The sequence below is a fragment of the Fusarium oxysporum genome, chromosome 5 (assembly GCF_000149955.1).
Source record: "Fusarium oxysporum f. sp. lycopersici 4287 chromosome 5, whole genome shotgun sequence".
Classification (NCBI taxonomy): domain Eukaryota; kingdom Fungi; phylum Ascomycota; class Sordariomycetes; order Hypocreales; family Nectriaceae; genus Fusarium; species Fusarium oxysporum.
Genome location: NC_030990.1, coordinates 4,611,696 through 4,638,863, shown reverse-complemented (window position 1 = coordinate 4,638,863; position 27,168 = coordinate 4,611,696). Strand labels below are relative to the sequence as shown.

The window sequence follows — 27,168 nt, the reverse complement described above, 5'->3', positions numbered from 1 at the left end:
AAAGCGAGCTGACTGTGACGGCACCTTCTACATCACCACCGACAAGACTGAGACTTTGTCGACTGGGACGTGCAGATGTCGCCTGTTGTCTGCGCCGTCGGGGACATGGACATCAGTGTGTCTTCAGGCTACAGCGTCGCCAACACCGTTGGAGGCAGTGCTGGAGTCGATCTCACGTTCGTCAAGGACAAGCTGGCTGGGTCTCTTGGCATCAACTACAGCCGCACCTGGACCACGCAGACCTCAGTCATCACCAAAGCTACTATCAAGGATGGTCAGTGTGGTGTCATGATCACCAAGCCTCTCACCACTCGTCGTTCTGGTCGTCAGTTCCGCGGCTGCATTGGATCTGCCACTGAGGTCGGTACTTGGTATGCCGATAGCCGTGGCGAGGGAAGCTACAACGGCATCACCTGGATTGAAGGTGCTATCTCTGCTTGTGCTAAGCCTGGTAGCAACCCTCCCCTGTCTCGCTGCAACGGACAAGGAAACTTCCGATGAGTGGAGAGAAGGTTCAAGAGTGACGGGCGATAAGACAAGATTTCCGTGTCTGTACTCTCATAGAGGAATGCCTAGAAGGGAGGTATTTTAGATCGTTTCAGTGGCTGTGACCGAGCATGCGCTGGTGTAGAATTCTACAGAATTACGTAACATTTTAGTATATATCTCTATAGTACATATATTCAAATATTAGGTCTTGTCGTATCTATTAAATCTCTAGAGTCAGGACCTGAGTCATTTCTAATAGCTGCTTGCTGAGTCTGAGGAATTCTATAATTTGCGTCGAGAGACATAATATCCTGGTAATTAATTTTAGGAGAATGTAATCAATGGACTTGTGATTGCTATTTGGTCTGGCCTATAGCATGAATTATTTCTTATGAACTCGCTCCTAGGAGTCTACTTCCAGGGGCTCACAGTACCCCATGACCTGCACGTTGACATTTCTTTCTTACAAAACCCGGATCGGAGCCCGGATCCGGGTCCGGGTACCGGGCGGCAGCGGGACGAAACGATCATACCGGACTTTAGCAGAAGTCCGCAAAAAGGCCATCCGGCTAAACTAAACTCGACTAGTATAGGTTTCAGCTCGAGCGCTTGGGGCTGGCACAGAAGCGAGCCCCTCATAGTCCTAGTGATGCTCTGTCCACCCGAGGGGCCATTCATCTCTCCGTCGACAACAGGAGCATGGTTTCTGCCCAATTTGTAGTCATTGAGTGGCCAAGGGTTATCTACCTGTTGTATGTTCTTGTCTAATATCTAGAGGCTACTGAGAAAAGCAAGCCAAGCATGACCCAGTAGCGTGCAATACCAGTATATATAAAACTATAGTAAATAGTAAAGGATGTAACCTAAGTCCTTGGTATATATAATTAATTATCTTAGTACGTGAAAGAAGATCAAGAGCGGGTATTAACATCCCAAGTGAATACAGACTAAAGTAACCAACTACCTACAAAGCTCTGATATTGACAATGTCCTAAAGTTATCACAATTCCCTGCCAACTGTTGCGGTCACTGTGCCTCACGCCGTCCCAAGTCCACCATAACAGCGTGGCTAGTTACATAGGTTGTAAACCGATCAAAGACTTCTATCTTAGCCTCTTTGTCCACCAAGCTAACCTCGTACTTCTTGAAAAGATAAGTGAGAATATAGTGTATCTCTGCGTATGCCAAGTTCTGTCCAAGACAGCTCCGTATGCCTTTAGAGAATGAACACATATTGGTATCCAGACTCTTTCCACCAATACCTAGCCAATGGTCAGGGTTGAATGTATCAGCGTCTTCGCCCCAGAGCTCTTTACTGAAGTTCATGTTGTAAGCTGATATTCCAAGGACGCTACCTGCAGGCACGACTTTGTCACCCACAACGAGATGCTGTGCGTTGCGAGGTACATCTAATTCTACATACTGCTTAAGTTATTCTAATATTTGTTTAATATATTTAACAAATTATAAACCTTAGAAAATATATTTCCTTCTATAAAGAAATGCAAAATTCAACAGGCCTTTAGAGTCTTGACCAGATAATTCAAGGCCTAAAACACTTCTTTGCCCCAGATATTCCCGTCGACGTATTAGATCTAACCTTCGGATCACAGGACCCCGGGCCGGGACCGTTTCCACTCTTTCGCAGTTCCATCCGGGACATACAACGGTTAGTTGCTTAGCGCATTGGCAATGGATGGACTCTGGGCAATTACATTATTTACTAATGCCTTCAACAAACATTCTCAACTCCTTAGATCCACCGTAAATCGACAAAACCATCATCTGTTCTAGTCTCTCACATACTCACCATGGGTAATTTCAGAGTCTGTATAGTTGGCGGTGGTCTGGCAGGCTCACTGCTAGCTAACGGGCTTATCAACAATGGCGTTGACACAATGGTCTTCGAGAGAGACGAGGAAACCCTTAAGAGAGAAGGATACCAGATCCGTCTGGGTGATCCTGCTTTAACAGGTCTGGCCTCTTGCCTGACCGATTCGCAGTTGGAATCTATTGTGCAAAAGCTTGGGAGATATTCTGGCTCTTCCAAGACAGCACCAAGTATCTGCAACACCAAGTTCCAGACTATTCTGGACCTGTCAGCGCTGCCTACCTACTCCAAGTCATCGGCCATCAATCGCGTCGTTCTGCGTGACCTGCTTCTTGACCCCGTCATTGCTGAGGGGAGGGTCAAGTTCGACAAGCATTTCTCAAATTACGAGATTATCGAGAATGGTCCCAGTGGAAACGAGAGCGTTAAAGTCAACTTCACGGATGGCTCGTCGGAGTACTGTGACATTCTTGTCGCTGCGGATGGTAGCGGATCAAAGGTTAGCGAATCTTGCTTGATGCCCATTTCTTTTCACCCCAATATAACAGATACTGAACTCAGTATGCAGATAAACAAGCAGATAGGGGCCAAGAATCTCGTTGACATGAAAAGTCATGTGTCTTTTCTGTCAAAAGGGAATGCCACCAAGGAACGTCTGCGCCAGCTGCCCCCTCGTCTTCTAAACGGTCCAATTCTGGTGTTCAAGAATGGGATCTCTCTCTACTATGCGCGTAGGATACCACTGACTCTGATAATTTACCACTTCCCTATTGACAATGTGCAGTTTACTTGCCCGCCTCCCAACAGAAAGGCGGGGATCAAGATCAAGATGACGATTTCGACTTTGACGAGAACCAAGCATCATTCTACTGGAGCCTGTCTGTTCCTCGCGAGTTGTGCCCCTTCGATAACCCAAGTGATGTTACCGATAGAAGACAGTTTTGTCTTGATATAGTTCGTGACTGGGCTCCAGAATAGTAAGCTTCGCAACCCATGGCTTGTCCATGTATCGCTCACTCACCTTGCATAGCCATGTCATGCTCTCCGCTGGAGCCGGTGATGAGGATAACATTACAGTGACAAGGCTCAGGGCGAGTACAAAGCTCTCGAAAGACTGGCGACAGCGACTTCAGGCGCACAATGGCAATGTCCGTGAAGAGGGCCACCCGTGCGTATGGCTCGTGGGCGACGCTGTGCATGCCATGCAGCCAACCCGGCAAGTCGGTTCACGAGCTACAAGTAAGAATCTGCTAACAAGGCATAAGGGGAATGGGCGGGAACCAAGCTATGCGAGACATTGCCGACATGTTGCCTCAATTGCTCGCGCTGAAAAGGGCGGCGGAAGCGGGTCCGCCACTGTCTACTCCAGAGATCGAGACTAGGTGCAATGCATACGAGAGAAAGATGATTGACCGTTCTTTTGCTTGGGTGGCTAAGAGCGGGGGCACATCCCAGCCGGTAAGTCGACGCCTATCCTGTACTAACATTCAAGATCGAGGAGCTTGAAAGTGCTGATCTTCTCAAGACCATCGACCTCGATGGACTTCTGGGCAGGGTTATATCCTTCCTAGCAGGCTTGCTGCTGCCTGTAGCAACTATCTTGTACAAGACTGCCAAAAGATCTAAGCAGTAGAGGTCGTCGCGGAGTCGGACAGGTGGGATATGGAGGTGAGATATTGAGTTGAAATGATTTGCGGTAGTGTTGCGCTTCGGAGTTTCGCAGCACCGAGACGGAGGCCGGCCTTTGCTGAAGGCCGGAATGGCCGTGAAAAGCGGGGTATTCATCTGGGGTATGAGGCTTGAAGGGCAGGGCAGGATCACCGTAAAAATTGTACATGCTGTAACCATCCCAAAGCTTTAACTGCATATACAAGTTGTTTGACTTGATAAATTCTTAACATCAGCTGTATGTAGCTCGTGTGCACCTCGTAGTATAAGTATCTTGCCAGCCGATTATACATGTTATTTAGCAGATGGTTAGTCGTTGATACCAGCTGGCTAATTATGACCCAATACCTGACACATAGTTACCAGTTAGTCTGCTACCCACTTTCCCCGCATTTTAATGGGTAGTCTTATCGGTAGTGAATTTATAAAAACTCTACAAAGTACGTCGTGGATAACTATCAATTTTCTCATTCTCGTGACTTTCTACTCCGAATTAACAAGGCCATATAAGAGGCATTTATACAATATGCCTACCAAGAGGCTGAGCGATAGCATGCGTCGTCGATGTGCGGCAGCATGCGAGAGCTGCAAACGCCGAAAAGAGCGATGCGACGGCAACTTGCCATGTCGTCGATGCGCCATCCGACAGATTGCCTCGGAATGTCGCTATTTAACTACAAAACGGCGGGTATCCATTTCCTCCCGCCAAAGTGCCAGCATAGATCCAAGGGAACCCCCGGAGCCACTGACAGACATGCTACTGAACTATCCGATTACTGCCCAGGACCAGCCACTTCAACAGACCGCGAGCCAGCTTGGAGACTCCTTTTTGGACATCGGCGCCACATTCCATGTCACGTATCGACTAGCAGAGAATGACCAACAAGGCTCCGTCTATTTTGGGGGTGCGGCCAATGAATCTTTTCTTCAGCAGATCCGTCAGCTCGTTGCTCGGACCCTGGGGCCGTGCCCTTTTGTCGAGCAGCCGATACAATACCATACCAATCATGATCCCCCTTATCCAGTTGCTGGGTCTGATCCCCCTTATCCAGTTGCCGGGTCTGATCCCCCACCAAAGCCCAGCGCTTCCCATGCGAAACAACTGGTTAGTTGGAGCATGCAGGCAACAAGTCATTTGCTGGGTGCTTTGGACGAATCAGAAGTTCAAGTACAAATAGAGCAGTGGCTTCAGCAAGACGACGACGCTGCAACCCTATCCTCCGCAATTTACTACTTGATCCTTGCAAACGGCGCACTTACGTGCCCGGGAGACGAAGATGCAACCGCGGAAAGCATACTACTCATATGCCAAATATCTGATAAATTCGAAATCAAGCCAAGGGCCAAATCTCTCGTTGATCCTGTGTCACAACTTGATCGCTTTCTATCAAATAAACTCAGGAAGAAGAGACGCCGCTTATCACTCCATCGGGGTCGCATGTCGACTTGCATGCGCCATGGGCATCCATAAAGTGAACAAACCGCACCACATGAGTCACGATGCTTCTGCTTTCCGTGAACGTCTTTGGAAAGCATTACGGCTGTTTGATACATTTGCCAGTGGTTCTCTAGGTCGACCTATCTGCACCTACGAGACTCGCAACACAAAGGACGAGAAAGGCTATTCTTCCGCCATCGACATGGCAGCTATTATCGAAGCCGTCTTGAGGGAGGTCTACGGACCTTCCAAGGTTTCAAGGCATTTCATCACTACCATGACTCAGGAGCATCGCTCATGGGCAACTCGCATGGCTTCCGGGCTAAAGGCTGATGGGTTAGAGGGCGTGGAACTAGTTCAAGGGTCTGAATATGTACCTACCCTGGCATCCTCCAACATGAAGCAGTCATACTACTGGTCGATCATGCTGCTGACCCGGCCTGTTCTCCTTGATCGAGCGGCCACACATGCAATGCGCGGAGGTGTCAGTGATAACAGCTATCGAGATCAACAAGGAGCGCCACCACCATCACATGCCGACACAGCTCTTGTGTATGCTTCAGTTGACTCAGCTGTACGCATCGTACACTTGCTTGAGACTATCCTTATAAGAGAGGATTTACCCAAACGGTTACCATTTCAGGTCCACTCTGCCTTTACTGCTGCTCTGACCCTAGGTGTCGCTACCTTTGCAGATTTGGACCACGTTTTCCCGCTGCAATCAAATTTAGTCACTGTAGGCCAGTTGCTACAGAGGTTTGAAAAGCATGATAGTATTGCCAGGTACTACTGTCAGGTTGTGCAGCAGCTCCAATCTGCATGTGAAGAGTATGTGGAGCAGCGGAATAACCGTATCGTTGAGAAGCAGGGCCATTTGGTCGGTGAGCTATTTGGACGTCTTCAGGAGAAGGTACCATTGCCAAAATCCAAGAATGGGAGGATGGACGGTGGATGGACTGATGAATCAGTTACCGCCCAGGGGCTGCAAAGCCCTTTAGATTCTCTATCAACCATCTTTTTGACGGAGGATTCGGCCCTAGACTGTGACCCTGCTAGCGTTGGTGGAAGTTTTCCCGACCTGCCTTTGGACTTATTTCAAGAGTCCTCATTGGTCGACATATCCCATATCGAAGATACTTCAGATATAGGTAGTCTAACTTTCTCTAGTCTGAGCTGGTTCTAATGAAAGCGACGAGATATGGAAATAGTGGTCCTTGCTAATTCTCGCCCACAAGTTAGATATCCAAGCCGTAAACTTTCCCCAGCTGCGTATCAATAGCTCTAGCTGCTGTCTCCTGTTCGAGCATATCCTTTGCGGCAGTGACATCGACTCTGTAAGGCTTGATGATACTTGAAAATGTTAGCAGTGCAATAAGATTAAAAGACATGGCTATTGGAATCTCACTTTTCATCATTGAGGCAGAAATAAATGCTGGTAGGTTCATCAAGCCACTTTGCCTGCCTGACAAGGAATTCAGCTGCCGAGCCTTGGAACGGTCTGCCATCAAGATTTGCTCGACCGCCAACTCCCAGGATAGCTACAGTAGGCTTGGGTGTCAGACACTGGGCGATGCCTTGATACACGCCCAAGTGACTATTGAACAAGATGCCTTTCCCGTCAGCGACAAAATTATACATCAGCTGGCCGCCGTCAAAGTGCGACATGACGTGCTTCTGACGGTCCTGCACATAATCGGCAAAGGCCCGCGTCCCTGGGGCCATGCTCTCCTCGGGCAGAAACTCCTTCATTTTGAAAAGACCAAACTGCATCAGTTTGGTGATGTCCAAGGAACAGTCGTAGGGGGTGACTTCGCCGGTATAGCGCTCAGCGGTATCGAATTCTTCAGGGAGGTCGTGTGGTGTAATTGCAGGAATCAGGGAGTGTAATGAGGGCCAGACGTGGACTGCTGCTGTGGCGTACTTGACATGGGGCATAGGAGGCGCTGTCGGCGTTGCTGGAGCTCGATCAATCAGGCCTTGCGCAGCTTTTCTGAGAATTTCCTTGCTAAATAAGGGTACCCTTTCGCCACCGCTGACTGGGATCAACTGTGCGTCGGGGACGCCGGCATCTCGGAGGCATTTGATAGCCTCACCATTGGCAATCACCGTGGCACCAGTTCTGAGAGCGAGTTGGTCCGAGCCGGGCAGGCTTTCTGCGAATTAGTGAGCTGTGTGACTGAGATATTCGTTTAGACTTACTGATCAAAGTGGGCGTGCGAGATGACAATGTAGTCCAGTTCCGTTACATCCTCAAGCTCGAGGTATCGTTTCAAACCCGCTGGTTTGTCGAGCCAAGTGTCGTGGAAGATGGTTAGGCCCTTCCATTTCAGCCTAAAAGTAGTTGTTCCTATACCATTTTGACCAGTGAGTAACTTCTATAGTGTTTTATTGAGGCCTTGCACTCCAGACTTGGACAGCTAGTATATACAAGATAGACTGAGATGCTTGCCAGGGTTTTGAGAAAACATACCGTAGAACTCTAAGGTCGCTTCCGTCGTCATGATGAGTTCGAGGCTTTTCCAGACTGACTTTCTGCAAAAGAATGCTCTTTTTGAAAATGAACCTATAGATGAAAAGGCTTTGTGATATAAATGGCTCTAAGCTGAGAACTATCCCTAGGGTGTTATAACCTTTTCTATGCTCAAGTGAGCTTTAGTTTAGTTGTTTATATTTTCAAGGTGATAAAATTCCCAGTACTAAGACAGATTGGATTTGGACGAACATGGATGAATTAGTTGCCATCTGTCAAGACACAATGGAGGCGGGAGTTGATCCGACCCGGCCGGCTTCCGGGCTTCCGGCTCCGGGCTTCGAGCCATCCGAATTACCAGCAGATCCGAAGATCTCTAATTCCAAGGATCCGGTAATGCCTTAAATGTAAAAGACTAAAGGGGTTACCTAGCAGAGCTGTACGCTCATCACATGGAGAATCCTTAGCGGCTTATTGACTAAATTTACATACCTCATTGGCAATCGCCCATCGCCACTATCCAGGCCGATACTATTCAAATTGCAAAACGCCCAAACTAATCCAAGTTGCACACAACAATGGCTTCATTAAATCATGTCAACATGGGCAAACGAGACAACTGGGTGCCTATACAGGAGGGCCCTTCCTTTCAGCCCCGCAAACTCAAGGTTGTTTGCATAGGGGCTGGGTTTGCAGGGCTGATGCTCTCATATCAGCATAAGCATGGAGACGCGTCTTTGGAGAACTTCATGGACCTGAGGATCTATGAGAAGAATGATAACATTAGGGGGACTTGGCTGGTTAATACATATCCTGGAGTCGCATGCGACGTTCCCGCACACATCTACACGTTCCCCTTTGAGCCCAATCCCTCTTGGAGTCAATTCTACGCCTCAGGCCCAGAGATATGGACATATATCAAGAAGACATCTGATAAGTATAAGCTTCATGAACCCATTACACTCAATTCTGAAGTCATATCCTCGGTCTGGGACGATGACACTGGCAAGTGGGCGTCTTGAGATCCAACAGGCTCATAGCCGTGATATCGTCCAGGAGGAAGCAGACATAGTCATCAACGCCACGGGCTTCCTCAGCAAATGGAACTGGCGTAAGATAGTAGGGCTGGACAAGTTCAAGGGGAAGCTGGTTCACACCGCTGCATGGGACACAAGCCTTGACTGGTCGGGTAAGAGAGTCGCCATCATCGGAAACGGTCCTTCCGCTGTGCAAGTCCTTCCACAAATGCAACCTACGGCAGCCAGGATCGTCAACTATGCCCGAAGCCCGCTTTGGATCAGTGGCGCGTTCGCCTCAGAGTTCACACCAGAAGGCAAGAACTTTACATACACTGATGAGGAGATCCAATCATTCAAGGATGATGAGGACATGTTCTTCCAGCTCCGGCATAGTATTGAGCATTCAATGAACAAGTTCTTCAGGGTCTCCATCAAGGATAGCCCAGAGCAGCAACACGCTTTCCGGGAGTTCAAGGCAAAGATGGAGGACGCACTCAACCACGACCCTGATCTGTGCGCCAGGCTTATCCCGACATTCCAAGTTGGGTGTCGGCGACTGAATCCTGGTGAGAACTATCTCGAAGCACTGCAACAAGAAAGTGTTACCCTCCAAGATGAACCTATTCAGGAGATTTTTGAGGGTGGCATCCGCAGCCTAACAAAGACGGAGGAGTTTGACATAATTGTCTGCGCAACAGGATTTGATGTCAGCTTCGTTCCTGGATATAAGGTGCTGGGTCAGAACGGGGTCTCGCTCGCCAAGCAATGGAAAGATGCCCCAGAGGCCTACTTTGGGGTATTTGCTGCAAACATGCTCAATTTCTTCACTATCAACGGACCAAACACCCCTCTGGCACACGGAAGCCTACTGGCCGTAATGTCATTTACGGTGGACTACATCTCGAGATGGATCCGCAAAATATCGACACAGGATATCAAGTGGGTTATACTTTCTTTCCAAGTTCACGATAACTCATAGTGACGGACTGCCACTTCATTTAGATCGGTCCAAGTTCGTCCGGATGCGTTGGATGATTTTAATGTCTATGCCCAAGAACTGATAAAAAGAACAGTTTGGACCGCGGACTGCAGGTCCTGGTTCAAGAGAGGAAACTCCGATGGTAGGGTGACGGCCATGTATCCTGGTAGTGTGATTCACTATAAGGAGCTGTTAGATGAGTTTAGAACCGAAGATTTCGTCCATTTTCCTGCTGTAGTTAAGAAAATATTCAACAATTCATGTTATAATTATAATAAGTGGAGATTTTAAGTTCTAAGTTACAAGACATGAAGCGTGTGTTGGCTTGATACATCTCGTGGAGATATCATAAGCTTCAACTATCAATCAATTAATGAAGCCTCTTACATGACCTCCTTTAGAAAGACCAACTGTTCCTTGACATTTTCCTCAAAGACCTTGCCATGGTAGGGGTCGAAATGACCAGCGCCCTTTAATATGGCCAGCTTCTTCGGCTCATGGGCTAGCGCATGGGCCTTGAGCTGAGTAAATGTTGGTGCACACATATCATTCTCTGCACAGACCAAGAGAAGAGGTGTAGGGGCAATTCGATGCATAAAAGCCATAGGTTCAAATGCAAGGACGTCAAGAAGGGTCTGCGGTGTGACGTTCGGAGTCCAAAGCAACTTGTCCTTGTCTAAAGCCTTGATGAAATCGCAGAGATTCTCATCGCGTAGAAGGGCGTTGGAGCCGGGCTGGAGACTCTCCTCGGGAGTCTCAGCAAATAGCTTGATCGGTGGGGTAGGTTTACCAGTTTTGACCTGTTGTCGGCTGCTGTACAGGGACCCAATAATCGGGGCCAGGTGCGTACTGAGCAGTTCACCAGATACAAACGGGACTTGTGAAATCACCGCTTGAATACGGTTGTCGAAAGCGGCAGCATGCAGAACAGAACCACCGCACATGCTAGTCCCCCAGTAGACAATCCTGGAAGAATCAACCTCGTCCAACGAGGCAACGTAGTCAAAGGCATCTGAGTAGTCGCGAGCAGTCTGGATGGGGTTCGTCTCGTTCCGCGGAAGACCGTCGCTTGCACCCCAGTTGCGGTGGTCAAAGAGCAAAATTCCATAACCAGCGGCTTGGAACCGCTGGGCAAAGTTGGGGCAAAACTGCTCCTTCAAACCTGCCAACTAAGAGAAAGATTAGTAGATGACCAGGCTAGTTCTTCAGGGAGAACTCACTCCGTTCGCCATAATGATGCATGGGTGCTTTCCATCTCCGCTGGCGGTGTAGAACCAACCCCTAAGGGTTAGTCCGTCAACAGTGGTCAACTCGACGTCTCGACGACCTGGTGCCATTTTCTGTGAGATCCAAGATATAAATATGGTAATTCAGAATAAAGCAGTTATTAACATATTATGATAAGCAAAAATGACTTCGTGATAGCAGAAATACTCCTCTTAAGTATGTATTTAGACACTTAGCTACAACCATAGATCCGCTCGTGACAGGTCATCGGCTGAAGCAAACGTGCTTCCGGATTTCGGATCGGAACTTGGCCATATGTTGGTAATCTTCCGCTTCCGAAAAGCAAATTCACAATTTTTCTCTTTTAGTCTGAATGCTTGGATTGGTAAGAATAGACCTAATATAAGATGCTATCACTACATGTGGTGTAAATTGAAGAATAGATCGAAATCTGGAGGATATATGTTACATCAGGCCTTGGAAGAAAAGAGCTCAACGTGGTTACCATCTTCGATGCTGAGAAAACTGTCAGTGTCGGAGATAGCACGAGTCATAAGAATTAGCTTTTCAAGGGTCTGTCTGGATTTAATATATGTAACCCACTTCAGATGGGGATCGATATCCACCTTTCATCAACACGGATGCCAAGATACGTAAGCTGAAAGGCGAAACAAAACAGCGAGGTTAGGATCTGCGATTTTGAGTTTAACTGTTATCGGCGCTTTGTTTACCCACCAAGTAAACAATCAGTTTTTGACTTTGCAAACTGGATCATATGTCTTGGCATTCAAACAGTCGGTAAGGAGGACCGAGACAGGTGTTCATTGTGGCCTGAAGAAGTATCCAGCTTGGAGTACTTATACCTCAGCTTTGCATACAAGTTGTTCTGTCTCCTTTCTCATATATTCTCACCTCATCACTACATCAAGTCCAGATATCACTGAATTCCGCACCATGCATCTCTCTAGCATCTTGGTCTTGGCGGCTGCCTTCATGCCATTCGCTGCTGCAGATGATTGCGTGCAGCGCACCACCCCTTGCGTAAGTGAACAGGAACTCTCAAAAGAATACCCGAGAACTTACAGTACATAACAGTCTCCAATTGCAGTCTGTGACAGTATGTCTGGCATCAACGTTTGTGGTACAACGGAAAACCCTAGCCAATGTTCAACAATGGTTGTTCCTGACGATGATTCTGGATCTGTTTCGGTAAGTCTTACACGACCTCGGGGCTCATACATGAGTGGCTAATGGTATAAAAGTGCCAGTGCTGTAAAGCCTAACGAGAAGCAGGTCACCGCAATAGATCAGGTCAATTTACTACAATACGATGTCCTAGTTGAATGGCTCAGAGGAGGTTGTAAATATTGTTATCTTCGAAGTGTAATGCTCAAGAAATATCAAGGATTGGATGATATGCATAGCGCCAGCGAGAAATATGAATTGACTAGCATATAACATAACTATTTCGTTGTTTATGAAGCATACAAAACACGCCACCAGTTAGGTCATCCTGGCTATGAGCTATGGGTTGGCCACCTCGGACACGATCGAAGTCTAGTTGCCATTTTACTCCTTCTCGTTCCTCTGATGCTCAATACACTCAATGTCAGTCGTCTCAAGCTTCTTCTCGGAGGCACTCTCAGAGTACGTCTCGAAGACTTCGGAGATCTCCTCAAGTGATCGGTTCTACAAACCCAGTCAGACAGGTCAAGGCTGTAAAGGAATAGCGAAAGACTTACCTTGGTCTCTGGAAACATAAAGAACACAGTGATTAGAACAATGCAAAGCCAGATGCAGTACACGATATAGTACTTCCAGCCAAGGTTCTTCAGCCCAATAGGGTTGACGAACTGGTTGAAGAAGCTAGCTCCCTTAATAGATCCCATAAGAAGTGCGATACCCTTGGCGCGGATGTTGAAGGGAAGAATCTCGACCGGGTATGCGACAGCCAGTGGATTCCAGCAGATGTTATAGGAAGAAGCGAAGAAGATGACACAAGTGAGGATTCCTGCGCCAGTGGCTTCTGATTTGGTCCTTGCAAAGACACTGCCGGTGATAGTCCATGCTACCATGCCACCTAGCATGCATGAAGTTGCGACGACGAATAGAGGGCGACGACCAACGCGGTTGACAAGGTTGGCACCAGTCATAGCCACGATCATGTTCCAGATCTGGAGGATACCGTTGATAAGAGTGATGTCTTCTTGAGAGTTGATACCGATGGATCGAAGGACGGGAGCAATGTAGTAAGACTAGATAGGATCAGCGAAGTGCATAGAAGTCTTTTTTCATGCGAGACTTACGACCAGGCCATTTCCAGACCATTGAGGGAAGAAAGCGCAGCAAATAACAAGGAATGTGCGATGCCTGTTGGCCTTTGTTTGCACAAGCTCTTTCCATGACCTTGAACCAGCCAGCTCAAGTTGAAGTGCAGTTCGAATCTCTTCAAACTCAGCAGCAACAAACGCAGAGTCTTGGTCACCATTGGCATGATACTTGATCAGAATATCACGGGCCTCGTCATGGCGATCCTGGCCGACAAGCCACCGAGGACTTTCGGGGAGAAACCAGAGACCGACGAGGTTGATGATGGCGGGAAGGGCTTGGAGAGCTGTAGGTAGTCTCCATGACCATTCGGAGTTGATGCGGTAAGTACCGTATGTCGTCCATGCTGCGATGATGGACTAGATCCGTCAGTTGGTCTGTGTTGGATCTTGGAGATATTGGACTTACTCCCAAGTACCAAAGGGTGTTATACATCGATGTAAGGGTCGTTCGCGATTCGGGATGGGCAAGTTCGGCGGCGAGCATAGGAGCAGAACTGGATGCGATGGTGATTCCAAGGCCGATAAGGAATCGTGAAGCCATATACATGGGGGCTGAGGATAGGGTCAGCCTCTCGATTCATAGGTTGGAAAGGTATCGATAGGAAAAACTGACTGTTGATGCTGGCGGTCTGAATGACGGTCGAGAGTATGACAATGACATCGCCAACAGCCATCGCCCATCGTCGTCCATGATGATCAGACAGCCAGGCTGCAGGGATTGTTCCGAAGACGGCGCCGAGAGGAAGAATAGCGTTCATGATACCAAGGAGAGAGCCTTGAGGATGGTTGAAGTCTGTAAATACCAAGAGTTAGCCATTATCAAGCTGCAGAATAAAGCCACTAACAATTCTGCCATCGATCGACTCCCTGGATGCCATTCATGAGACTCGAATCATATCCCATTGCAGCACTGACAATCAGAGAGCCAGGAATGAGGAGAAGATACAGCCTCAGAAGACTAGGATTCTTGAAGAGCGGAGTTGGAGCTGGAGCGGTCATGATCGCGAAGTCGATGGTTGTCGATGATACTCAGAAAGCTGCTGATGATCTTCAACTCAGGCTGGGTTATTGCCTTTTTATGATCATTTCGAGGTGAAGAACTTGCATTCATCGTGGAATATCAAGGTGTCAGTTGACTAACGATCCCAACGCGGTCCAAGAATCTGGATCGTGCCTCGTTACCCCATCTGGGGTAGCCAATTGCTGAATCTTCTCCGCAAAACTCTATTAGCGAGCTGGGCAGAAGACGAGCGCTAGCCTATGGGTGGAGATTGGGAGTTCATGATGTCGGCTCATACACCGAAATGCCCCGGCCAATCAGGGACTGAGGGCGGAGAATCAGTGTGTCGGCGCCACAGCCGAATTACCCCGATGAGGCCCGGGCGATGGACTAACCCTGTTGTTGATGTTGAGGGTTCCAAGAAAATGGACCTGGACCAGGTATCAACCCCGAACTGCCCCGGTCTGAATCTGGGGACCCCGTGTTCGGTGGCATTGTCTTTCAGAATGTGTTTATCTTCAATATTTTTAAAAAGTCATGAAATGTGCACATTTACCCTTGAGCTATTCCAACTAGCCACAACTTGAGACTTTCCCAACGCCAGCAATTTAACACCAAGTGAGCCATCATGGGCTCTATCGATCGCGACATCTCAGGTGAGCTATCATTAGAGGATGCTGTCAATCTTCTATCCGGGCAAGATTTCTGGCGCACCCGTGCGAATGAAGTTCTGGGTCTCGGATCACTCAAGTTCTCTGATGGTCCAAATGGCGTCCGGGGTGAAGACTGGATCAATGGAGCGCCGTCTGTAGCCATTCCCTGCGGGACAGCTCTAGGAGCCTCTTTCGATGCCGAATTGATTTCAAAATTGGCTGGTGTTCTCGCGAGAGAGTGTAGGCGTAAAGGCGTGCATGGACTACTCGCCCCAACCATGAACATCCATCGTTACCCTTTGTGTAAGCACTATGCGAATACTCCCTTGACTTCGACTAACTGTTGAGGTGGACGAAACTTCGAATCCTTCAGCGAAGATCCCTTGCTCACTGGCCTCGTTGCTGCGTCTTTCGTCAACGGTCTTCAAGCACAGGGCATCGCCACTAGCCCGAAGCACTTCCTAGCCAACGAGGCAGAGAACGGTCGACGATGGAGTGACAGCGTTATCGAACAGCGAGCACTGCGGGAGATATACCTTGAGCCGTTCAGAATTGTTGTTGAACAGGCCGATCCATGGTGCATCATGACTGCGTAAGTCACAGCAATAATAGCAAAGCTACTAGACGGCTAACTTGTGACCATACAGATATAACTCTGTCAACGGCTCTTTCTGCTCCGAATCCCAGAATCTTCTATCCATCCTCCGCAACGAGTGGCGATACAATGGCGCAGTTATCTCCGACTGGTTCGGGACCTACAGCACGACTGAAGCCTTCAACGCTGGCCTTGACCTCGAGATGCCAGGCCCGACAAAGTTCCGCGAATATAATAAAGTGCTGGAGGCCATAAAGAGGGGAGAGGTTCAAAAAGATCAGATCACAGGCTCAACTACGAGGGTTATCGATCTTCTTCGAAAGACGGGCCGCGTCGGAGAACCTGGCTTCCCGCCACCATTAAAGGCCGAAGAACCAGACTATCTTAACGATGCCAAATCGAGACTGTTGATCCGACAGGCTGCTGAGTCAAGTATGGTGCTTCTGAAAAATGAAAGAGGTACACTTCCACTAGTTGATCGAAATACCACACTGGCAGTGTTTGGACATCATGCGACCGAGCCTTCTCTATTTGGAGGAGGCTCCGCAAGTCTCAAGGTGCCATACTCGTCAACTCCATGGGTTTCTCTTAGTAAGACATATAGAAACGCCGCACTTGGAGCCGGCGTCGCTGTCAACCGGCTTGTGCCGCTACCGATCGAATCCGGCCTTCACATTGAGAACATTACGCTTCTTTGGTATAACGGAGATCAACCCTCTCCAGAACAGCTATTTCACTCTCAAGAGTTGAAGGACACCCTGTACATGCTTGTTGAACATGCCCCAGATGGTCTGCTAGATCACTCTGACTTTTGCACAAGCATGAAGTTCGAGCTTGTCGCACAAAAGACCGGGTCATACAACCTTAGTTTGAGCGGCCCTGGTAGCGCAAAGTGCCTATTGGATGACCTGGTTGTTCTTGACGTTGAGAGAGATCTCAGCGTTTCTACCGAGGACTTCCTTTTTGATCGCTCAAAGCTTGAAATCTGTCGAGATGAGCCGCTTCTTTTGGAAGCAGGTCGAACGTATAGGCTTGATGTTTTGAGCTGGTCTTCGAAACACAAGGCGCAGAATGTGAACCGCGAGTTCTTCATCCAGGGTTGTCGACTTGGTCTAGCACTCGCCTGCGATGATGATATCGCCTTAACTAGGGCAGAGAAACTCGCAGAGACTGTTGACACTGCCCTAGTAGTGGTCGGTACTGGTACAGAATGGGAATCCGAGGGATTTGACCGTGTTAGCATGCAACTTCCACGTCGACAAGATGAGCTCATTCTTCGTGTCGCCAACGCATGCCAGGGCCAAACAATCGTGGTGGTCAATGCCGGGTCACCCATTGACACCAGTACTTGGATTGATGAAGTTGATGCAGTCATATACGCGTGGTTTCCAGGTATGGAATTCGGCAATGCGCTGGCTAGAGTTATATCAGGAGAAGTATCGCCATGCGCTCGACTTCCAACCACGTTTTGGGATACGGTGGAAGACTATCCTGCTGGCCATGTCGAGAGCCTGATGACTTCTGACAAGGAGATATATTATCGAGAGGGTATCTACGTGGGGTACCGTCAACAGTCACTTCAGACGTACAACCCTCGATTCGCTTTTGGTCATGGACTGTCATACACCACATTTAGTTGTTCTTTCAAGAGCCCGGCCTTCCGTGCGTTTGATCCCCGTCAAGAAACAGCCAAGGTCTTTTTGACAGTTCAGAATACTGGGTTGCTCGCTGCCAGTCTGACCGTTCTCCTCTTTGTTGAAGCTTTAGAGTCAGCGACACCAAGACCGAACGTAGAGCTACGAGCATTTGCAAAGACGGAAGTTCTGGAGCCGGGAACTTCGCAAGATCTGGAGTTATGCTTGAAAGCTCGGGAATTCTCGTATTGGGATGTTAAAGATCATCTTTGGCGGGTTGACGCTGGAAAATACAGGTTACGTGTGGCTGGACCGCGTGGGGTTCGGGACTGGAGAGCAATTGAGGATGTTGTCGTCAGAATTGAAGAAGGAATTATATTAGAGTAGAGTATGTTAGAGATTTGGAAACCTCTTATTGATCTATGTACTGGAACTGTCTCTCAAAGTCTTTAGTCTATGCAGAGTAGAGGTTGGTAATTTGAAGAAGGCTTTTGCCAGCGTCAGGTCATGAAGCACCAACAAAGAAGCACAACGATAGTTACACGGAACGCGAGTTTTCTCTTCGTTTCGCACATTATAAATTTATTTCCAAATTTCTTCTACAGAATGTCTTTCCACTGCACCTTCTCCACTTCATCTTGGCCTGTCATGAACCTAATACTGTTCTCAAGAATGACTCTCAAAACCTCCATCTCGGCCTCATCACGAGGTCCGTAGATCATTAAGTATGTGCTAGCAATAGCGTATTTGTTCTTGACCCATGATGTCTCTGGGACCGACAGCCTATGCCTCTCTGCCCATCCCTTCTCAATGATGACACGAGCGTCGGCAGGTGAAAGGTATAGATGAACCGATAAATCGGGGTGCACATGGCCGAGCTCTCCTCTCGCTATGATCGCTGTGTTAGGAAGGTATTCGGGCTGTGACTCGAGGAGCATGCGTGAGACGAAGAGTGCGTCGTGATGGCGTTCATATAATGACTTCTTTGTCTCGAGGATCGTGTGGTGTTGCCGTGCGGCATTGGTGAAGAGGTTCTCGATGTACTGGCAGATAAAGTTATTAGAACTGCCAAAAGCAGCTAAGGTCGAGGACATACGGTTCTCATACGCGTAGGCGCATGCTGTGACAATTGCCGATGGGGAGCAATTCCTCCAAGAAGTGCCCTTTCTCCCTGACGCCGAGGTAGGCTCTGGATCTCTGGATGGCTTCCTTCCGTAGGATAATCGGCAACGTAAGTCGCCCCAGACTTGCTCAACGCAAAAGGGCGGATGCCAAAAGTGATCCACGCCCATCCCTTCACATTGTAAGGAGGACCACCAGGACCGAGGGCAAGGTAATCACGGTAGTCTTTGAAGCACCATGCTGCGAACGCTACTAGAGCCGCAGCTCCAGAAGTGGTAGCGATAAGTATGGGACGCTGGTGAACTATACGCTCTAGCATTGTCTTGAGATGTTGTAGATCAGTCATTGTAACAAGTCAGGGCTGGCACTGTGAGAAAGTGGTGCACTATTGAGTAGTTTGAGGTTATCTTTGGTTATATACCCCAGTACGGAAAGGTGGATCTTCGGGGGATTTCGGCCTCTGAACCGACGCCTCTAAAACTCTACGCACGGGCTTGACTCGGTGATCTCCACTACTCCCCACCCTAGACCAGTGTCCTGCTTCCGGTGACGGATGAGAATCACTGTAAGTGGTTCGAGTATTTATTTCAGCGTTGTATACTCGGCAATTCCCTCAAGGGATCTGATATGCCCATGGCTTCTTCAGTCTTTCGACATCAGTTATTTACCGATTCTATAGTTAAAATGTCGATCCAACGCCTTGTTCGTTTCGTCTCGAAAGATGACGGCCAGACTTATTACGGTGCTGCAGATAAAGCCTTCCAATTTGCCAAACCTCTTCAGGCGGGAAGCCCATTCTCACCTGAGACTCAAATTAGTGACAACCAGCATGGTATTCAGAAGCTCTTATGTCCCATTGACATCGACCATGCTCGTTCTGTTGTTTGCATTGGGTTGAACTACACAGATCATGCCGAGGAAGCAAACATGGCCATTCCAAAGTTGCCCGTGGTTTTGTAAGTATTAAACACTGTTCAGGTGTTTTTCCGTGGATACGTGTTTTGACAATCCTATGCAGCTTTAAGCCAGTGACGGCACTTGCGGGCCCATACGACGATCTTGCCCTGCCTCGAACCTCTTGGGAGAAAGAAAGACTAGATTATGAGTCAGAACTGGTACGAATCACCGATAGCAGCGGCAAAGAGATTACTTACATACTTAGGTAATTGTCATTGGCAAGAAGGCCGCTCGGGTCTCCAAGGATGATGCATTAGACTACGTATTTGGTTATACGGTAAGCTAGTATCCCCGAAAAGCTTGATCCCAGCTCACCAGTAAACTTATCATAGGCCGGAAATGATGTTTCAAACAGAGCATGGCAGCTCGAACCTCACTTGGGCGGAGGCCAATGGTGCTACTCGAAATGCTTCGACTCTTCCGCACCTATCGGACCTGCAATCGTGTCAAAAGACATCCTTGGCTCTGCTGTCGGTCTTGGAATTCGCGGTACCATCAACGATAACCAGGTGCAAAAGGGCAATACCAACAACATGATCTTCTCAGTAGCCGAGATTGTGTCTTTCTTGAGCCAGGGCATGACGCTGCTCCCTGGTAAGTTCAACGCCATGAGACCGTCTTATCCACTTGAGCCATAATTGACTGTTTAGGAACCCTCATCTTTACTGGAACTCCGGCTGGTGTTGGGTTCGGAAGGACGCCACAGATTAGTATGAAGGAAGGCGATGTCATCAAGATTGAGATAGATGGCATTGGTGCTATATCTAACAGGGTTGTATATGAACAGTAGCGCCGGAGAATGAATACACCGAGCACGATGACTAAAGAATTAACAAAGCTAATGTCGATGCATTTCGTTCCCAATTGTCCTGTTCTCATGCCATTGAGCATCCACAATCAATGCCCAAAGCTGATCCGCACAAAAGGAAAGACTCGCACTCTCCTTATCCCAAAGTCGAAGTTGCCGATATGCATCTTGACATGAATCCAAAGCTTTTTGACTAAATTGCCCACCAGTGATACTCGGCATGGCTGAACCCTGTGACATTGGGCTTGTACTGTCATAATTCTGAGTCTCCGGATCGCCTCCGTCCATATAACGAACTACATCCGGCAGATGGCATGCTGCGATGAGAGATAAAGCTGCTGACCAGATATTCCGTGCCAGAAGCCAGCATCCGTAATGCCGAACGGGCTGTTCTGACTGTTGGTGGAGAAACTTCATTGCATAGTACAAAAACTTTGCAGTTCCTTTTAATAGAGCGTCAGCGCTAGCACCTGATTCGTTTGTGTCAGAGTGAGCATCTGCAAGAGCCGCGAGAAAAGGACGGAACACCAGCATCATAAGCTGTCCTTGCCTATCAACCAGAACCTTTCGCATTCGCTGCCTGATGGATTGCCCCAGGGTTTCAATTGTTCCTGGGGAGAAGTCGGAGGAAAGCTGTGAAGCAACTCGTAGGTCTGCCGGGAGGGAGCTCATCCTATTGACTAGTCAGTTATAGCTCCATGTTAAACAAGGCAGCTCTACTCCGTGAATTCTGCTGCCTAACTCATAAGGTTTACCATTCGTTTATCTGACGTTCAAACTCGCACGCCAATGGATAACTGGTGCTTATACTGGATGCTATACCAGACTCAGTGGACTGATCTGTAAAATTATCAGACTCAGACACAGATAATAGTGCGAAAAACATACCACTGTAGAGCTCGGCCTTGATACGTTCAACCAATCTCCGACTGGAAGTCTCAGCTAGGTAGTAATACCACGTATCCGTGTCAAGCTGCGAACCGATACTCGGCCATTCAAACGGCTCAGGAGGCGGTGGCGGAATTGGAGTGCTTTGGATCAATTGTCCAAGCCTGCCTGACTTCAGAAGTCCTAGGTGTGGATAGATCTCTTCGGTTAACTCCAGTTGCATTTTTGCAGTGGCCCAGAGTACTCTGTGGCTAAGTTTCTGCTCCAGTATATCGGGATACCTGTTCGGTCAGTGACTTACGACTTCATCGGCGAGAGTAGACATACCTTAGTAACATTGTCTCGGCTTTGGCAGCTGCTGTCTCAATATAGCACCAAGCTTTCCACGGCTTCAGAATCCACATCTGATAACTAGCGAGTAGTAACTGTGCTTGTAAGTCTTTGATGGGTGAACCACCACTGTAAGCCGTGACTCCAAGCCAAGGAAGTGCCAGAGAGATATAGCTGGATTGTCCAAGTGGGTGGCTTTCTGGGGCTGTCCTTGACGAGACCTCTCCCAAAGCGAGCACCAAGAGCAAGATTGCCATATCTGGAGGATGCAGTCCTATTGGTAGCTGCTTCTGAACTGGCCAGTTTTGAAGCTCGCTGTCTTTCAGTAGTCGATCTTCCAAGTCTTTCAAGAAATCAAGGTCCAAGATTGGGGACTTGCTGTGGATATTGACAACATAGTTTCTGATAAGTGATGCCGTGAGATTTGCTGATTCTGGAGTGGAATCCACTGGCATATCGTCTGGCATGACTTGGTCATAATCGAATAGACCAGTTGCTGCATCCGGCCTCACAAACTCTGCCTTTATCGAAGGACTTGGCCCAGGTGTTTCCGAAGTTCCATCGGCGTTGGGTAGCAGCTCATCCCGATACATCTCCCAATGTCGACGCTGGCCGCATCTGGCGATGGGCTCTCGAAGCACATTCCAAGACATGATCACATCCCCACTCGGCCACTGACTCCATAATCTAGGTCTCTGCCTTACAACTGACGTGGACAGATTGGCAGTGGACGTGACCAAGGCCCCACTGGCTGTGGCATCCATGAGCTGTTTGAGCACATTACTCTCCATAGTTTGGATTCTGTCCAGGATGAGCAAGGAAGCTTTGTCTAGGCTTGAAACCCAATGTCAGTTTGGGTACTGCTGGGGGCTGGTCGCGGTCACCTCACCTAGCGGATTCTATGTCTGGATAAGTACATTCTGAGTTGGTCTTGAGGCAGAAGCCACAACTCGGCCGTTGGCTATCACACCGAGATTTCCTTGGGTTCAGTTAATATGGTCCTAAGGCTCTGAAAACGAAGGGATAATAAACCTTGCTCTGCAGACAAGACACGCGTGCAAGGCGCGCTTTCTGGAGTACTGACCCCCAACACGTTTGCTTGGCTCGGCCATATCTTGATGGCCGATGCTGCCTAGCGAGAAAAAGAAAGGGTGGAGAAGCTTAGGATTCTTGAGCGCACAGGGTTTTCAATATCACCTCCCAAACTTGTACAATTTATCACCGCTTCGGCGTGTCACTGGAAGGTCTACCTTTGCCTCGCAAACGTGGTAGGTCAAGATCGTCGTGCCATACGTGTAACCCTGCACGGCAAGTTGTTCACAGTTAGTGGGTACAAATACGTCTTGTGCAATGTATTTCTTGTTTGTTGAATGGAGGGCGAACCTCATAAACCATGGTGAGATCATATCTACAGTGGCTGAAAAATCCACTTTCCCGAAGTTTAACCTTCCGCTAGTGGAATACAGTACGATGATGAACCGCATGAATAGATTTATAAAATACTGAACATCAAGAGAAAAGGCTGAAGAGATTATTTATTGATTTTAATCCTGACTAGACTGACTTGAAAGTGCATATCCTCTGATGCTTTGCTTTGGCCAGAACTAAAAGCGACATGGGAAAGGTGATAAGGAGGGCAAGTTATGCCAAATCGCTTGAAGGACTAGAGGTCTGTATGAGCTATAGTCACAATATCCTTTTACTCTGTTTATATAATTATTCAGCATATCTACTCGGAGTTTCAGCAAACATTTTATAGATGGCCATCATATCCTCCTCCCCCAAACCATTTTGGTGAGCTTCTCTATAGAGAGAATTGCAAAGTTGGACAAGTGGAGTTTGAACTTTAACGCCTTGCGCAGCCGACTTGATCAGCTCAGTGCTGTTATAGCAGTCTTTGATGGCAGCCTGGGGTGTCCAATCTCCCTTGAGTATCTTTGCAATTTTGACCCTGGAGTATGCAGATGCTAAAGGACTGCTGTTGACGACCTGTGCAAAGGCCTCCAAGTCTAGACCTTGAGCTCGAGCAAGATTCACCGATTCGGCGAGACCCGCTGTCACAGAGACCAAGAATAGGTTGATAGAATATTTGGCCTTTAAGCCTGACCCGATAGGACCGCAATAGATCGCGGCAGTAGTGATGGGCTCAACAACGGGTCTGATCTGCTCAGCAACCTCTGGGTCACCAGCCATCATGCCTACAAGTTGCCCCTGCTCAGCTGGTCCTTTACTGCCACTTACAGGCATTTCGACAAACTTCCCTCCCGCACCTTGGACCTGCTGCGCAAGTTTATGGCTGAACGCAACAGGTACTGAGCTTGTGTTGATGAGTGTTTTACCACGGATGGCTCTCATGGAACCGTTATCGGGTTCGTTGTCGATCATGGATTGGATTGCTTTGCCGTCGAAGAGCATTGTGAAGATGACATCGGATTTCTCAACCACCTCGGAAGGAGTCTTTGCCGCTTTAGCACCGGCCTCGATGAGGGGCGTACATTTGGCACCATTTCGATTCCACACCGTGACGGGAAATTGTCGACGAAGATTGAGGGCCATGGGCGTGCCCATCGTTCCCAAACCTAGGAAGCCAATTCTCATATTGGCTGGTCTTGACTGAGGCGTATTAATAAAATACTGAGTAAAGAAATATAGTTCATTCAACTGAATCAATTTGTCTACTGTCGTTTTTATTCATGACTATATGAGTTACTACAAATCACTCTCTTAAAAAATCCGGACAAGAAATAACTCATTGTACGCCCTTCGCAATACAAGGCGCAGGCACCTAGCGTGTCCAGTCCACGGGTTTCGGTAACTCCATCATGGTTTGGCAACAGCTCATGCCGATAAATCTACCAATGCCGATGCTAACCGCCTCCAGATATGAATAGGTGCCGAAACATGTTCCAAGATATGATTGCATCCCCAGTAGGCCATTGGCTCTATGAAAAGCTGTGTCGTGTATGTAAGGAATGTGAGAATAGCAGTGACTGATAATATATTATACAATGAACACAGGTGTTAGGGAACTTTAATCTCTTCCGCAACCTTTCCCTGCTCTACTGTGAGCAAGACGAGCAGTCGACATTTCCGTCCTTCTCAAAATACTTGGAACCGCTTCGAGACGAAGTGCCAGAGTCTCCCGGATTGCCACTGTAACTTGACCAAAGACCGCCCTGTGGAAGGGACGCGAAATCACCGAACTGGCAGCTCGGGTTGCTGTCACAGCGCTGCATACACTCCTCAAAGCTACCAACAAAAGTGTTGAAGTCTATATGTCTTTCAAAGTTTGATAAACTGACGGTAACTGCTTGGTCGCAGAGGACCTCGAATTTGCAGTTGCATGAGGTCTGTGAGGGCGTGTAGGTGGTGCAGATTGGTCCGACTGAGCGGGTCTTGGGGGTGACGGATGTCGTCTGGTCGACCTCGGTGGCTTGCTGGGTGATGACGGAGGTGTCTTGATCGGCAGTGAAGGAGGTCGAAACTGTGGTAGCGTCGGCGGTAGTTGTCTCAGTGATTCGACGTCCAGGGAGAGTGACAGTAACGGTTCTTGTCTTGGCTGGGAGTGTTGTAGTGATAGTCACTGCAGGTCTAGTCTCCGTGTAGACATCGACAACCGTCTCAGGATGAAGCTCAACAGTCTCTGTAATGATAGAACCAGTTCCTTCAATGGTAGTCTCTTGGACACCCATACAGGCACAAGCACTGCTGTACTGCTCGGCATTTATGCATGATGCAGCATAGGATGGGATGTCTGTTGGCCTAAGGATGTTCTTGGTTGATCGAGCGGCAATAGCACGCTTGGAAGGGAGGCCGAAATAGGTTGTCTCCGTAATGCTAAAAGAGAGTTAGAGTTAGACTTTATTACGGGAGGCCAATACATACGTGTTCACGTCAGTCTGAACAACTGTCTTGGTCTGTGTTCTGTCAGCCTTTGTCTTTGTCCGTGGGTAAGTTCTGGTTATACTTACGTTGATGTCGGTTTCAAGGTAGGGGTCTGGTGTCTGTAGATGAAGTCAACAGCATAATCTCATGGCAGATGGGCTTCCTGGCACCTACAACAGTGACAGTGACAGTCTTGGTTGGGGTGACGGCAACAAAAACGGTCACAGGGTCGGAAGTAATGCTGGTCGTAGCGCTAGATGATGTCAGTTCTGTATGTAGTATATGCTCAAGGGACCTACATCTGATCTGACTGTGTCGCAGTCGCCTCATCCGTCTCCGGGCTCAGAGTCTCCGTATCCTTCAATGTCACGGTCGACTGCTCCCCAGTCGCAGTCACAGTCGTCGCGGAAGGGATAGAAGTGTATCGGAGGAATGAGGAACAGTCGCTCTCATGTGCGGGCGGCCATCTTCGAGCTCGGCGTTTGGACAGTCCAACTGCTTTGAGACATGCGTCCTAGAACTGTTAGCCAGGAAATATCATGGCACATTATTGGGAATACCTGGGTGCAAGTGCCTGCATCGGCAGACGCTGACGCGATAAGCAGAGCGGATAGTAATGTCACTTTGATTGTGATGATCGTCAACGCCACATCAACAATAGCTGCTGAACTGAAAGCGCCAAAAACGAAGTAAGTGGATGCACAGAGAGTAAATAGATGCTTGTGTTTTATTTCTTTTGCAATCGGCATCTACTTCCGGCCCCTTTTGCAAATCTCATCTCAAAGATTTAGTGGTGAGAAAGTAGTCCTCTAGAGAGCAGCCCATCTGTAAACTATTGATTTTCGGAAGGATTCGACTCTTTGCTAGCCAATCAAAACCTCCGCTGCCAGTCCAAAACCCCCTAGCCTCGATCCTGCTTTCAGTAGCAGCGGGTCTAACTTGACGTAATTTCCGATTTTACGAGCTACCCTAGAAAAGCCACCAACGGAGGACTAGTCCTCGAAAGTTCTGAAGCTTAACTTTTCAGGCGCTCTCAGCATTCCCTTTCCTTTCTTCACACCACAGTCCATCTGCTCAGTAGGCTTGTACAAGCCTGTATTCGGCATATACTGGAGGAAGCGCCTTGTGTGTCTCCTGAGGCTTTCCTGTGACTTTCATCACGGAAATAATGGTCTTTGGAAAGTTAGTGACAGGTCTAACCTTACCTCCAAACTGGACAACCTTCCAGTGAAGATGCTTCGCAAGGTAATCTTCAACTTGATCCGTCGTGGTGGAATCAATATGTTCGAATCCTTCATCTAGTGCCTGGGGAATGATCGGGATCGTCAGGAGTACATGAGCTCGAGAGAGGACCTTTTCGTCTTTCTGGCTTGCACAGTTGTAGCAACCCTCGGCAGTAGGCTCTAGTCCGGCGAATGAGTATACCTACCCAATCAAGTTCTCTCTGTCTCTGAATGTCGTATCGCGGTCTCTTCGATTGCCACCAAGCCAGAATTGAATGGAATATGAACTTCCATTCAGGGCATAGCGATCATAGATGACATTGATGAGGTAGTCGTTCCAAGTCTTGTTGTCTGTATTGTGAGGCCCAAAGGACTTTTTGTTAGGAACTGTGTCGTCCTTGAACAAGGCCTCATAGTACTTCTGAGCACTTGGATAGATCTTCTGGATATGTGCTTCAAGGTCCAGCTTGAATTGTTCTTTGTGTAAGTCTCCACCAGGAAGGATCGCGTCTGGCCCAGGGAGAAGGTCGTCGTGTTGATAGCCCAGCTTGGTCCAGTCCCGTATATGGCGCAACGTCCAATACCTAGTCTTTGGGTTCTCGGTCTCAATTGCGTAAAATGG

The 27,168-nt window shown here is 48.3% G+C and overlaps 14 protein-coding genes across 14 annotated transcripts; 7 read left to right on the top strand and 7 right to left on the bottom strand.

Moving 5' to 3' along the window:
- Positions 1-75: 75 nt before the first annotated feature.
- FOXG_02563 (uncharacterized protein) lies at positions 76-501 on the top strand (the record flags this gene model as incomplete). Its single annotated transcript, XM_018380019.1, has 1 exon — positions 76-501. The coding sequence occupies one exon, from the start codon at positions 76-78 to the stop codon at positions 499-501; it is 426 nt and encodes a 141-aa protein (XP_018236183.1).
- Positions 502-2,300: 1,799 nt separating this feature from the next.
- On the top strand, positions 2,301-3,953 carry FOXG_18346 (uncharacterized protein; the record flags this gene model as incomplete). The annotated part of the gene is made up of 6 exons (XM_018398416.1): positions 2,301-2,819; positions 2,889-3,051; positions 3,105-3,297; positions 3,351-3,488; positions 3,586-3,778; positions 3,813-3,953. 6 exons carry the CDS (start codon positions 2,301-2,303, stop codon positions 3,951-3,953), a joined length of 1,347 nt encoding a protein of 448 aa, XP_018236182.1.
- Positions 3,954-5,090: 1,137 nt separating this feature from the next.
- FOXG_02560 (uncharacterized protein) lies at positions 5,091-6,625 on the top strand. Its single transcript, XM_018380018.1, has one exon. It carries the CDS (start codon positions 5,266-5,268, stop codon positions 6,607-6,609), a length of 1,344 nt encoding a protein of 447 aa, XP_018236181.1. The 5' UTR covers positions 5,091-5,265; the 3' UTR covers positions 6,610-6,625.
- Positions 6,626-6,661: 36 nt separating this feature from the next.
- FOXG_02559 (uncharacterized protein) lies at positions 6,662-7,927 on the bottom strand (the record flags this gene model as incomplete). The annotated part of the gene is made up of 4 exons (XM_018380017.1): positions 6,662-6,776; positions 6,832-7,575; positions 7,626-7,773; positions 7,897-7,927. 4 exons carry the CDS (start codon positions 7,925-7,927, stop codon positions 6,662-6,664), a joined length of 1,038 nt encoding a protein of 345 aa, XP_018236180.1.
- A 547-nt stretch (positions 7,928-8,474) lies between these two features.
- FOXG_02558 (uncharacterized protein) lies at positions 8,475-9,894 on the top strand (the record flags this gene model as incomplete). The annotated part of the gene is made up of 2 exons (XM_018380016.1): positions 8,475-8,905; positions 8,937-9,894. The coding sequence occupies 2 exons, from the start codon at positions 8,475-8,477 to the stop codon at positions 9,892-9,894; spliced, it is 1,389 nt and encodes a 462-aa protein (XP_018236179.1).
- Positions 9,895-10,277: 383 nt separating this feature from the next.
- FOXG_02557 (uncharacterized protein) lies at positions 10,278-11,231 on the bottom strand (the record flags this gene model as incomplete). The annotated part of the gene is made up of 2 exons (XM_018380015.1): positions 10,278-11,063; positions 11,115-11,231. The coding sequence occupies 2 exons, from the start codon at positions 11,229-11,231 to the stop codon at positions 10,278-10,280; spliced, it is 903 nt and encodes a 300-aa protein (XP_018236178.1).
- An 844-nt stretch (positions 11,232-12,075) lies between these two features.
- On the top strand, positions 12,076-12,404 carry FOXG_18345 (uncharacterized protein; the record flags this gene model as incomplete). Its single annotated transcript, XM_018398415.1, has 3 exons — positions 12,076-12,162; positions 12,217-12,330; positions 12,384-12,404. 3 exons carry the CDS (start codon positions 12,076-12,078, stop codon positions 12,402-12,404), a joined length of 222 nt encoding a protein of 73 aa, XP_018236177.1.
- Positions 12,405-12,690: 286 nt separating this feature from the next.
- FOXG_02556 (uncharacterized protein) lies at positions 12,691-14,450 on the bottom strand (the record flags this gene model as incomplete). The annotated part of the gene is made up of 6 exons (XM_018380014.1): positions 12,691-12,810; positions 12,864-13,376; positions 13,428-13,808; positions 13,858-14,003; positions 14,065-14,244; positions 14,297-14,450. The coding sequence occupies 6 exons, from the start codon at positions 14,448-14,450 to the stop codon at positions 12,691-12,693; spliced, it is 1,494 nt and encodes a 497-aa protein (XP_018236176.1).
- A 629-nt stretch (positions 14,451-15,079) lies between these two features.
- On the top strand, positions 15,080-17,720 carry FOXG_02555 (uncharacterized protein; the record flags this gene model as incomplete). Its single annotated transcript, XM_018380013.1, has 3 exons — positions 15,080-15,407; positions 15,453-15,696; positions 15,752-17,720. The coding sequence occupies 3 exons, from the start codon at positions 15,080-15,082 to the stop codon at positions 17,718-17,720; spliced, it is 2,541 nt and encodes an 846-aa protein (XP_018236175.1).
- A 202-nt stretch (positions 17,721-17,922) lies between these two features.
- Positions 17,923-18,827, bottom strand: FOXG_02554 (uncharacterized protein). Its single transcript, XM_018380012.1, has 2 exons — positions 18,430-18,827; positions 17,923-18,376 (listed from the first exon to the last, which is right to left on the bottom strand). The coding sequence occupies exons 1-2, from the start codon at positions 18,799-18,801 to the stop codon at positions 17,933-17,935; spliced, it is 816 nt and encodes a 271-aa protein (XP_018236174.1). The 5' UTR covers positions 18,802-18,827; the 3' UTR covers positions 17,923-17,932.
- A 312-nt stretch (positions 18,828-19,139) lies between these two features.
- On the top strand, positions 19,140-20,226 carry FOXG_02553 (uncharacterized protein; the record flags this gene model as incomplete). The annotated part of the gene is made up of 5 exons (XM_018380011.1): positions 19,140-19,411; positions 19,474-19,570; positions 19,618-19,689; positions 19,745-20,006; positions 20,063-20,226. The coding sequence occupies 5 exons, from the start codon at positions 19,140-19,142 to the stop codon at positions 20,200-20,202; spliced, it is 843 nt and encodes a 280-aa protein (XP_018236173.1). The 3' UTR covers positions 20,203-20,226.
- On the bottom strand, positions 20,152-22,229 carry FOXG_02552 (uncharacterized protein; the record flags this gene model as incomplete). Its single annotated transcript, XM_018380010.1, has 4 exons — positions 20,152-20,893; positions 20,976-21,060; positions 21,109-21,389; positions 21,436-22,229. The coding sequence occupies 4 exons, from the start codon at positions 22,227-22,229 to the stop codon at positions 20,251-20,253; spliced, it is 1,803 nt and encodes a 600-aa protein (XP_018236172.1). The 3' UTR covers positions 20,152-20,250.
- Positions 22,230-23,154: 925 nt separating this feature from the next.
- FOXG_02551 (uncharacterized protein) lies at positions 23,155-24,151 on the bottom strand (the record flags this gene model as incomplete). The annotated part of the gene is made up of 1 exon (XM_018380009.1): positions 23,155-24,151. Exon 1 carries the CDS (start codon positions 24,034-24,036, stop codon positions 23,155-23,157), a length of 882 nt encoding a protein of 293 aa, XP_018236171.1. The 5' UTR covers positions 24,037-24,151.
- A 346-nt stretch (positions 24,152-24,497) lies between these two features.
- On the bottom strand, positions 24,498-26,072 carry FOXG_02550 (uncharacterized protein; the record flags this gene model as incomplete). The annotated part of the gene is made up of 6 exons (XM_018380008.1): positions 24,498-25,275; positions 25,324-25,355; positions 25,410-25,442; positions 25,498-25,576; positions 25,623-25,837; positions 25,884-26,072. 6 exons carry the CDS (start codon positions 26,070-26,072, stop codon positions 24,498-24,500), a joined length of 1,326 nt encoding a protein of 441 aa, XP_018236170.1.
- Between the last annotated feature and the right edge of the window lie 1,096 nt (positions 26,073-27,168).

Bases quoted from the DNA above. Each gene is read 5' to 3' on its own strand.
- FOXG_02560 (XM_018380018.1), top strand. From the start codon at position 5,266: ATGCAACCGCGGAAAGCATACTACTCATATGCCAAATATCTGATAAAT.
- FOXG_02554 (XM_018380012.1), bottom strand. From the start codon at position 18,801: ATGACTGATCTACAACATCTCAAGACAATGCTAGAGCGTATAGTTCAC. The intron at 18,377-18,429 runs GTATGTCCTCGA...TTTATCTGCCAG, and splicing joins CGCCTACGCGTATGAGAACC to TACATCGAGAACCTCTTCAC.